At 43.2% G+C, this 10,365-nt stretch overlaps 1 protein-coding gene across 2 annotated transcripts in view; it reads left to right on the plus strand.

Annotated features, from left to right (window-relative positions):
- Positions 1-10,365, plus strand: part of ELF2 (E74 like ETS transcription factor 2) — a 44,690-nt gene extending 34,325 nt beyond the window's left edge. For both annotated transcript variants that reach the window (XM_081876121.1, XM_081876122.1), the window contains 5 exons: positions 3,771-3,944; positions 4,332-4,421; positions 6,906-7,098; positions 7,585-7,923; positions 8,648-10,365. In XM_081876121.1, coding sequence (XP_081732247.1) covers positions 3,771-3,944; positions 4,332-4,421; positions 6,906-7,098; positions 7,585-7,923; positions 8,648-9,275 — 1,424 coding nt within the window. In that variant the 3' untranslated portion in view covers positions 9,276-10,365. The remainder of the gene's footprint in view (positions 1-3,770; positions 3,945-4,331; positions 4,422-6,905; positions 7,099-7,584; positions 7,924-8,647) is intronic.

Here is a 10,365-nt window from a genome sequence, read left to right on the forward strand (position 1 = left end):
ATGTCAGGTCCCGCAGGGCCCTAGTCTCTTGTGACAGAGCGTTCCACCAGATTGGAGCCGCAGCCGAGAAGGCCCTGGCTCTAGTTGAGGCCAGCCTAACCTCTCTGAGGCCTGGGACCTTGAGGATGTTATTATTTGCAGACCGTAGGTTTCTCTGTGGGGCATACCAGGAGAGGCGGTCCCGTAGGTACGAGGGTCCTAGGCCGTATAGGGCTTTAAAGGTTAAAACCAGCACCTTAAACCTGATCCTGTACTCCACCGGGAGCCAGTGCAGCTGGTATAGTACCGGTTGAATGTGATCTCGCAGCGAAGACCCCATAAGGAGTCTCGCCGCGGCATTCTGCACCCGCTGGAGTTTCTGGGTCAGTCTTAAGGGCAGCCCCACGTAGAGCGAGTTACAATAATCCAGTCTGGAGGTGACCGTCGCATGGATCACAGTGGCTAGGTCAGGGCGAGAGAGATAAGGGGCCAACTGCTTAGCTTGGCGGAGATGAAAAAATGCCGCCTTTGTTATAGCTGTAATCTGCGCCTCCATAGAGAGGGAGGTATCGAAGATTACACCCAAACTCTTAACGGACGGTGCTGGCACTAATTGCACCCCCGCAAGAGATGGGAGTTGCCCCCTCAATCCCATATCATCCCGCCCCAGCCAGAGGACCTCTGTCTTCGAAGGATTTAACTTCAACCGGCTCCCACGTAACCATCCAGCCACAGCTTCCAGGCATCTCGCCAGTGTATCGGGGGCCGAGTCAGGATGGCCATCCATCAACAGATAGAGTTGGGTGTCATCGGCATACTGATGGCAACCCAGCCCAAAACTCCGGACAAGCTGGGCGAGGGGGCGCATAAAGATGTTAAAAAGCATCGGGGAGAGAATCGCACCCTGAGGCACTCCACACACCAAGGAGTGGCGCGATGACAATTCCCCCCCGAGCGCCACCCTCTGTCCCCGACCAGAGAGAAACGAGCGCAGCCATTGAAGGACTGTGCCCTGGATTCCCACGTCGGCAAGGCGGTGGTCCAGGAGTTCGTGATCGACCATGTCGAAGGCTGCTGACAGATCTAGAAGAATCAGCAGCCCCGACCCGCCTCGATCCAGCTGCCTACGGAGATCATCTGTTAGGGCGACCAGAGCCGTCTCGGTCCCATGACCAGCACGGAAGCCGGACTGGAATGGATCCAGAGCAGATGTTTCATCCAGAAACCTACCAAGCTGTTCAGCAACCGCTCTCTCAATCACCTTACCCAGGAATGGAAGATTCGAGACCGGGCGGTAATTGGATAGATCTAAGGGATCTAATGATGTTTTCTTTAAGAGCGGACGCACCACTGCCTCCTTCAGTTCCCCTGGGAATATCCCGGTGCCAAGGGACAAATTGATGATATCCCCCAGGGGGGCCCGCACCTCGTCTGGACACGCTCTAATCAGCCATGACGGGCACGGGTCAAGAGGACAGGTGGTGGGCTTTCCAGCTTGGAGGAGTCTGTCCACATCGGCTGGAGATATCCGGTCAAAATGGTCCAATACTGGACCCGAGGACAGTCGAGGGGCCTCCAGTTCCTTTATTGTATCCAAATTGGCAGGGAGGTCATGGCGGAGCAACAGGACCTTCTCCGCAAAAAAGCTCGCAAATGCCTCACAGCTGTGTGTCAGATTGTTATTTAAATTTGGCTGTCCATCAAGGGACGTTAAAGACCGAATTATACTAAATAATTGCGCCGGGCGAGAGCTAGCGGATGCAATGGAGGCCGAGAAGTAAGACTTCTTAGCGGCCTTCACAGCCATCTCATAGGTTTTCATAAAAACCCTATAAGATGTTCTTGAGGCTCCGTCACGGGCACCCCGCCATACTCGCTCTAGCCGTCTGAGGTCCCGCTTCATTTTCCGAAGCTCCTCGGTAAACCAGGGAGCCCGGTTTCTGCGGGGTCGCAGAGGGCGCTTAGGTGCGATCTCATCGATGGCTGCCAGGAGCTGGGTATTCCAGCCCTCAACAAGCTCAGTCAATGAGTCGCCAGGGAGAGCAAGGTCCCGCAAGGCTTGACGGAATCTATCAGGGTCCATCAGCCTCTGCGGGCGAGCCCAAATCGGCTCGCCACCTAAGCAGGGTGGGGGTGGAAAGTCAATCCTGGCTTTCAGAGCGTAGTGATCAGACCATGGCACCTTCATCGAAGGAGACATGATCACATCTATACCGGCACCAAAGATCAAATCCAGCGTGTGGCCTGCTTGATGTGTGGGGCCCGAAACAAACTGGGAGAGCCCTAGTGTCGCCATGGAAGACACCAGGTCCAGAGCCTGTGAGGAGGGAGCGGCATCAGCATGGAAGTTGAAGTCTCCCAATACCAATAGGTTAGGGAACTCCAAGGCCCAGCCGGCCACCGCCTCCAGCAGGCCTGACAGGGTGGCTGCTGGTGCGCTAGGTGGCCGGTACACCAGCCAGACAGCCAAGCTCTCCTCGGAGCCCCACACTAGGCCAACACATTCAATGCCGGGGATCGATGGCGATGGTAGAGCCCTGAAAGAACAATCTTCCCGGATTAATAATGCCACCCCTCCCCCCCGGCCCACAGTCCGTGACTGGTGGAGGACAGAGAAACCCGGGGGCGCCATCTCTCGTAAGGTAACAGTTACCCCTTCGCGCACCCAGGTCTCCGTCACACAAGCCAGGTCGACCCCCTGCGAGGTAAAGAAATCTCGCAGGGTGGCGGTTTTGTTGCCTATAGACCTGGCATTGCACAACACCAGTGAAGGAGGTGAGTAATCCTTGCTCACCCTACCCTCGTCTCTCGGGATGGGGCGCAGATTGGAAGGGGTACGAGCATAGGACTGGTCTGCAAGTTACATATTGCATGTATTGGCAGCAGTGTTGTGCAATCCCTACACAAAAGTGCTTCTCTATATAAATAATTACTTAAATCTGTTTGAAGCAGCCACCACTCTGAGCCTGATCCAGATACAGTACTTTCCAATACTAAGCGACCTGGGAAGGAAAGTCATGTAGGTCACTTCCAAACTATCTTAGTGATTTGTACTGTACGGCTAACTGGTACTCATGGTTTTATTATGATGATTATTTGTAAATTTAATTTGGTTCCACAGAATGACAGGGCATTAAAATTGTCGTCCCCCCCCCCCGACTAATCAATCGGTCCATAAAACCTGTTGAGGTTGATGGTGGTGGTGGAATAGCATGTTTTCAGGTGTTTTGGGTTTCTTTCATTTACTGAAGAGATTTTGAACAGGCAGGTTTAAATTGAATTTGGACATTGGAAATATTATAATTGTCCTCTGCCTGTCATACTGCAACATTTTCTGTGGATCTATAATTTCATATTCACATGACAAAACTCAAAAAAGATGGGAAATGACTTATTAAAGAATTGTACTTTACAATGGTTATTTGAGACTGAGACCTGACCCATGTAATCATGAACTGGGTTTCATTCTGAAAAGAAAATCAACTACTTGCTTTTTCTCAATTTACAAATCAAATGCAAAGTATAATGGAAACAATGTAGAAAAGTACAGGGTTCAGTCATTTTGAAAGTTGAATTTATAAATGAACATTTCTGGGAAGCAAGTGTTTGGTAATACCTAAAAAGAAAAGAAAAAAACCCTCCAGTTCTGTTACTTACTGTATTATATCTTATCCTGTATTGTGATACATGTGGGAAACTGTTTTTGTTCTTCAAATGACAAGGCAGTTTCTTTGTTGGATTTAAGCCAAAGCCTAATCTTATTTATTTATTTATTTATTTGCTTTCTTTAGTGGAAGTTTTTGTCCCACCTTGTGTGTCAACTCCAGAGTTCATTCATGCTGCTATGAGGCCAGATGTCATTACAGAAACAGTAGTGGAGGTATCAACTGAGGAGTCTGAACCAATGGATACATCTCCTATTCCAACATCTCCAGAGATCCATGAGCCAATGAAGAAAAAGAAAGGTACATATGTAGTACGTAATTGATCTCCTCCAGCCTCGCAACAGATCTATAAAAGTCTTAGAAATTTTGTGGAAGGGGGTTTATACCATAGAAATAACATTTATGTTCCTGGATGGACTATTGTCATATAATTCATTTACACAAGGGGAATGATTATCATGTTAGTTTAATTGTTGGAATTCTTTTAGAACATGCAAGTGTGATGGAGATTCTGCTTAACTCAACATCAGATAAAATTGTGATATGTGAGACATGTTGCCAGCATCTCAGTGTAGCGCCAGATAATGGCCCATTATTTAGATTTGAATGAAAACCTAAGCTGTGAGAGCACTCAAGCTGTGAAACATTTCTCCATGCATATTTCAGTCTTTCCAACTGTTTTTGCAGCTGGCCGTAAGCCAAAAACCCAAGTGCCACCAGCCATTTCCAGTGCGTCTCCAGACCTGAGTATAAAGAAGAAGCCAAGAGAAGGCAAAGGTAATTCAGTTATTTTTAAAAAACATTTTATATTGTTTATATTATTTGTGGATTAATATTTTCATTGTTTATGATTACATAGCAACAATACCTTAATGCTCTATTAAGAATGGTCACAACCTTTCTTTTAAATGTAAATGTGTTGATGTGTCTCATGCAAGCTCTTGAAACTGTTTATTTGCTGCTAGATTTCTGGTGCACTAGGCACCTTCTATAAGTAAGAATTGAACATACACTCATTCAAACATGCTGGAAGGTGTGCTGCTCATTTCAGATTTGCCACTGCAGCCAGAGACATGCAGAGTATTTGTGTTCCTGTTCAGTCATAGTGGGTTGAATAGCTGTGCCTAGGGAAAATATGTGGCTTAAAACTTCTCAGCAGGTGACTGAGGTAGTCCTGTCTGAAGTTTGGGAGAGTTTCTTCAGATATGCAAGGCACAGGACTACTATTCTTATAAGATACCATTCTGTTGTGGCAGAGTGATATTCCAGAAGCCTGACGCTGTGCAAGTGGGAGGACTTGTGGTCCAGTCACCCCATCATCTTTGAGCATTGACCACGCTGGCTGGGACTGATGAGAGTTATCTCAATCAGTCATTTTATTTGTATGCTGCCTTCCCAAAGTTAAAGCCACGCTCGAGGCATTTAAAAATTACATAATTGCAAACATAACAAAAGCAGTCATAAACAATAAGTAGGTAAAGGTAAAGGTAAAGGAACCCCTGACCATTAGGTCAAACAATAAGTAAAACATTGAAAAGTACACAACCAAATCGAACAATTTCCACATAAATCATGAGAGCTAAAATAAAGATACAAAAATTTAGTATCAATAATAGTAACCGCGCCCCAAACCCCAAGAATTGGAGTTCAGTGACATATGGGTGGCTACAGCTTTCTTGCCACTGGCCAAAGGTGGTGTGGTTGTTTTTTAAAAGCTTTTTAGGGATGGAATAACATTTTATCAGGCGATATTAATGTTGACCTGTGATGGTGTGTTAATCTCACTTGATGACTTGTCATTGCTCACTTTAGCTAATGCCTGATCATTTTCCTCTGTAAGGTTGCTTGAGTTGCTACTTGGTGATTCTCAATGCCCAGATGAAGTTAATTTTGTCATGTTTTGAATATCCTCTTTGTGCTGGAGAGGTATGAGGGAGTAAGAGTGAGTGTGGACCAGAATGAACATTCAGAAATTCAACAACAACTTCTCTTTGTTAGCTGAACCGAAGTGGTTCTGAAATCACATTTTCCTACCATCTCCCTAGTAGTGTGTGTAAAAGTATATAATATGTGTGTGTGCCCTCAATTTATTTGAGGTGACCTTGGACAGTATGTTCAGCTCATGGAAGCAGAACTCTTGTGTATTCAGAGACGGACTCTAGTGGTAGATTGCCCCCTACTGAACTTCCAGTAAAAAGATGATGTTCTTATTTACATGCATCTCAAAGTGATTTACAACTATACCATAAACACAAACAACTAACTAACTGGATTTAAAAACAATACAGACTTAATATGCAAGGCAGAAACTTGCTTCCAGCTAGAAAAACTTGTCTGAACAAAAGTGTTCTCAATTGTTTCTGGAAAGTACAAAGCGTGAGCACTGGTATCTCAACAGGGGCACTCTTCCACAAAATAATCGGTAGCTACACAGGAACTCTGAATTCTGATATTTTAGGGACTTAAAAGAGAAATTTATGTAAAATTCAAGTGTATAGTTGTTTTAAATATTTTTCCTAGTAAGTATGTAGAAGTGTCTAGAACTGCAAGGTGGTTGTTGGTTATCTTAATATTCATCTTTCCTTGACAACTTCTTGCTGCTTAGGAGTCTTAGTTAAAGTTGGAAGATGTAAAACAAGATTAAAAAAAATAGATTAGAAGAAGATTGAATTATATATTGATTTCAGAAAAAAGATATACTGGTGATTTCTTATACACTCACAAAGTTTTTAAAATAAACTATATTCTTCAGGCTTTCTAATAAAAATCCTTTAAGAAACATTTCAGAGCTGAGCCAGATTAGTTTGTTCTTGACGAGCACACCATTGCTAGTAATCCTGCTTCATTATCACCAAAAACTCCTGATAAGATCGTTAGGATTGGCTATTGGGGGAGGAACAGAGTTTGTTTGAGACCCATTGAAAAAATAAATGCCCAGAAGCTCAGAAGTTCCAGTACCAAAAACCACAGACAGGAGGGAAGAGGCATTAGTGCCTGCAAAGAACTTGATTTAGCATCATGTAGATATTTTTGGCAACCAACCCCACTCTTTGCTTTCTTTTCTACCAGAATTTAGTTTAATTGTGCTTCCACAGCTGTCTCCCTTACATATGGGCTGAACCCATTCTACAAGTTTCAGAAACAAGTGCTCACATACCATAGGCCAATGAAATAGCTAGTTGTGTAAGAATATAATGCTCTTTTTCAGTTTTAGAGATCTTTAAAGAGATTAATTGCCTGTTACTTATATTTTTATCATAGGAAATACAACCTACTTGTGGGAATTCCTTCTAGACCTTCTTCAGGACAAAAATACGTGTCCTCGATATATCAAGTGGACTCAACGGGAGAAGGGCATATTTAAGCTTGTAGATTCTAAAGCAGTCTCCAAACTATGGGGAAAACACAAAAACAAGCCTGATATGAACTACGAAACAATGGGAAGGGCTCTGAGGTAAAAAGAAAGAAAATGGGGGTGGGGGTGGGGATGAAGAATGTTGAAGTTTTTTGTTTTAAACAAATCACTGTGTTATATCTGACTTGAAACTTTGCTTCAGCCTTTTTTTTTTTTTGAGAATTTTATTTGATAAAATGACATTTTACTTTTTAAGCCAGTTTGTTTCTAGTTTTTTATTATTTGTGGCAACAGCATTAATTATTAAAACAATGTTCTGTTTTTTACCTTGCATGCTCTTTATAATCCCATATGTAGAGGTATTTATTTATTTTTTAAATATATATACTGCTTGATAGGGTTTTTTTTAACAATCCCCACCTCAAAGCTGATTACAAAAAGATAGGTAATTTATGATGGGGAAAACAAGACTCTGGTTTCTTGATGGTTATAAACTTAAAAGGGTTTCTTGATGGTTATAAACTTAAAAGGTGCTTCATATGAACGTCATATAAACCTTTCTTGTACTCTCCCCACCCCCTTCAGATACTACTATCAAAGAGGAATTCTGGCAAAAGTTGAAGGACAAAGACTTGTATATCAGTTCAAGGAAATGCCCAAAAACATTGTGGTTATTGATGACAAAAGTGAATGTGGCAGTGAAGATTTATCAATCGCCACCGATGAGAAGTCATTGGAGCGAGTGTCACTTTCTGCAGAAAGCCTCTTAAAAGCAGCAGCCTCTGCTCGTGCAGGAAAAAACGCTTCTCAGTTGAACTGCACAAGAGCAGAGAAGCCCATTACCAGAGTGGTGAATATCTCCTCACCTGGGCATGAAATGACATCTTGTTCCACAACCACCGTTCCAGCAACAACCGCTCCCAGGTTAGTGCTGCATGATTTGCCTGTTGGTGAGGCCAAAGCTTGAGGAATTAGTACAGTGTCATTGAATGACATTGTACCTGTCTTTCTGGAAACATTTTCAGTTTGAATATAGACAGACCGATGTTCTCAGTACAACATCCATAATACAGATTACTCAAACACAGGAGTTTGAAATGGGATCTGTTAAAGTTGAACTGTTAATCTAGTCTAGTTCTACAGTTTAAAACAAACCTTTTTGGTATTTCTCTTGTGAATCTCAAGCAGTAGAATGAGTAGAAACACAAGCAGCCCTCACATTTTAAGCATGAAATTTGGCCTGGGGAAGTCTTCAGTTTTCAATTCTTATTTATAGGTATAACAACATTTTTCTTTGTACAGTGGTACCTTAGGTTACATATGCTTCAGGTTACATATGCTTCAGGTTACAGACTCCGCTAACCCAGAAATAGTGCTTCAGGTTAAGAACTTTGCTTCAGGATGAGAACAGAAATTGTGCAGCGGCGGCACAGCGGCAGCAGGAGGCCCCATTAGCTAAAGTGGTGCTTCAGGTTAAGAACAGTTTCAGGTTAAGAATGGACCTCCGGAACTAATTAAGAACTTAACCCAAGGTACCACTGTATATAGGCAAACAGGCCAAGATTTGTGGCAAGTAGTTTATTTAGCAGATTTGTCCATGCGGCTTGCTTGATCTTAGTGCAATGTTTTGTCCTCATCTATTTGACAGAACTGTTCGTGTGGCCATGCAAGTGCCTGTCGTAATGACGTCTCTGGGACAGAAAATATCGACTGTTGCAGTGCAGTCAGTAAATGCAGGGTCACCGTTGATTACCAGCACAAGCCCAACCACAGCAGCAACCCCAAAGGTCGTAATCCAGACAATCCCTACAGTGATGCCAGCATCTGCTGAAAATGGAGAGAAAATCACAATGCAGCCTACGAAAATAATTACCATCCCTGCTACGCAGCTCGCGCAGTGCCAGTTGCAAACAAAAACTGGTTTGCCCGGGACAGGAAGCATTAACATAGTTGGAACGCCACTGGCCGTGAGAGCACTTACTCCTGTGTCCATAGCCCATGGGACACCCGTAATGAGACTATCTATGCCGGCCCAGCAGGCAGGTAGCCATACCTCTCCCAGAGTTATTAGCGCAGTCATAAAAGGTCCAGAGGTCAAATCTGAAGCAATGGCTTTGAAGCAGGAGCGGGAGGTTAAAACGCTGCAGCTTGTTCAGGAAGAAAAGCCTGCAGATGGAACCAAGACGGTTACGCATGTGGTTGTGGTCAGTACGCCATCGGCTATTGCCCTCCCTGTAACTGTGAAAACGGAGGGGATGGTAACATGCGAGAAATGAAGAAAAGGCAGCTATGGACATGAATTACATAGACCATTGTGGAATTAAGTAAACTGACATATTTAGGGAGGCAGGGAAATGGACACAATCAAGAAGTTAACAAAACAAAACAAACTGATTTTAAAAATTGTTAATAGTTATGCATACGTTTGAAACTTACTGGAAATGAATTGATGTCCCATGTTTCAGTGGGAATGGAACCACATCCTCACGCTGACACAATTGCCTCTTGCAAAGTGGGAAACTGCTAAGCTGATAAGGAAAAATTCTGGGGTCGAGTGGGGCTCGAGGCTCACTGCATTATCAAGTTACACTAAGGCATGGAACACTAAGCTGGTTCTGTGAAGGGTTCCTGGTTTATGTCTCTGGGAAGGGCGGCGGGAAAGAGTCTCACTGTTACATGACAAATCTGATGCATTCTAATGTGCATACCAGCAATTATTACTGTGTCTTCACAGAATTCAACTGGTGCTATGTGAATAACTCTGCTACTAGGTATTTTAGAATGTGAATTAAAGGAGAGGATTAAAAAGCTTCTAAAAGAAGACGAAGATCTAGAGGGATTTTTGTATCATACAGCTTAAGCAGATTTAAAACGAAAGCCTTAGACTGATTTTCAGTTCTCTTTCTTGAAATAAGCTAATGGCTTGTTTGTGTAAAGCATTTTTTATTAAAACAATTTTTTAAAGATCTTATACCTAGCACAGTATTGTTATAGGATTACATGTAACATATTTTGTATGGTAGTTAAGTCTGTCAGTTTCTTAATTGTGGACAAAGTGGCCATAGGATTGTGGTGGCCTTTTGCTGCCGCAGGCCTGGGTCACCCACTTAGCCTCGACATCTGTGCATACATTTCAATTTCAGCTTCTACTCTGTCACTTGAAAGGTCACGCTTGGCATGAACTCTTGTCAGGTAGTTAAAAGAGCCTGTACATTTTTTTTAGTTAAAGTTAGAGGGAAGTACCAGTGTTCAGAATGAACTATAATAGTTTGTATATTCAACATTTAAAGTATATTCTATTTTGTTGTACTCTTGTTTCAAAGTGTATTCAAGTAGGTTTTACTGAAATACAAACATGAAATTTAA

This window comes from Podarcis erhardii, assembly GCF_964252035.2.
Source record: "Podarcis erhardii genome assembly, chromosome: 9".
NCBI lineage: Eukaryota > Metazoa > Chordata > Lepidosauria > Squamata > Lacertidae > Podarcis > Podarcis erhardii.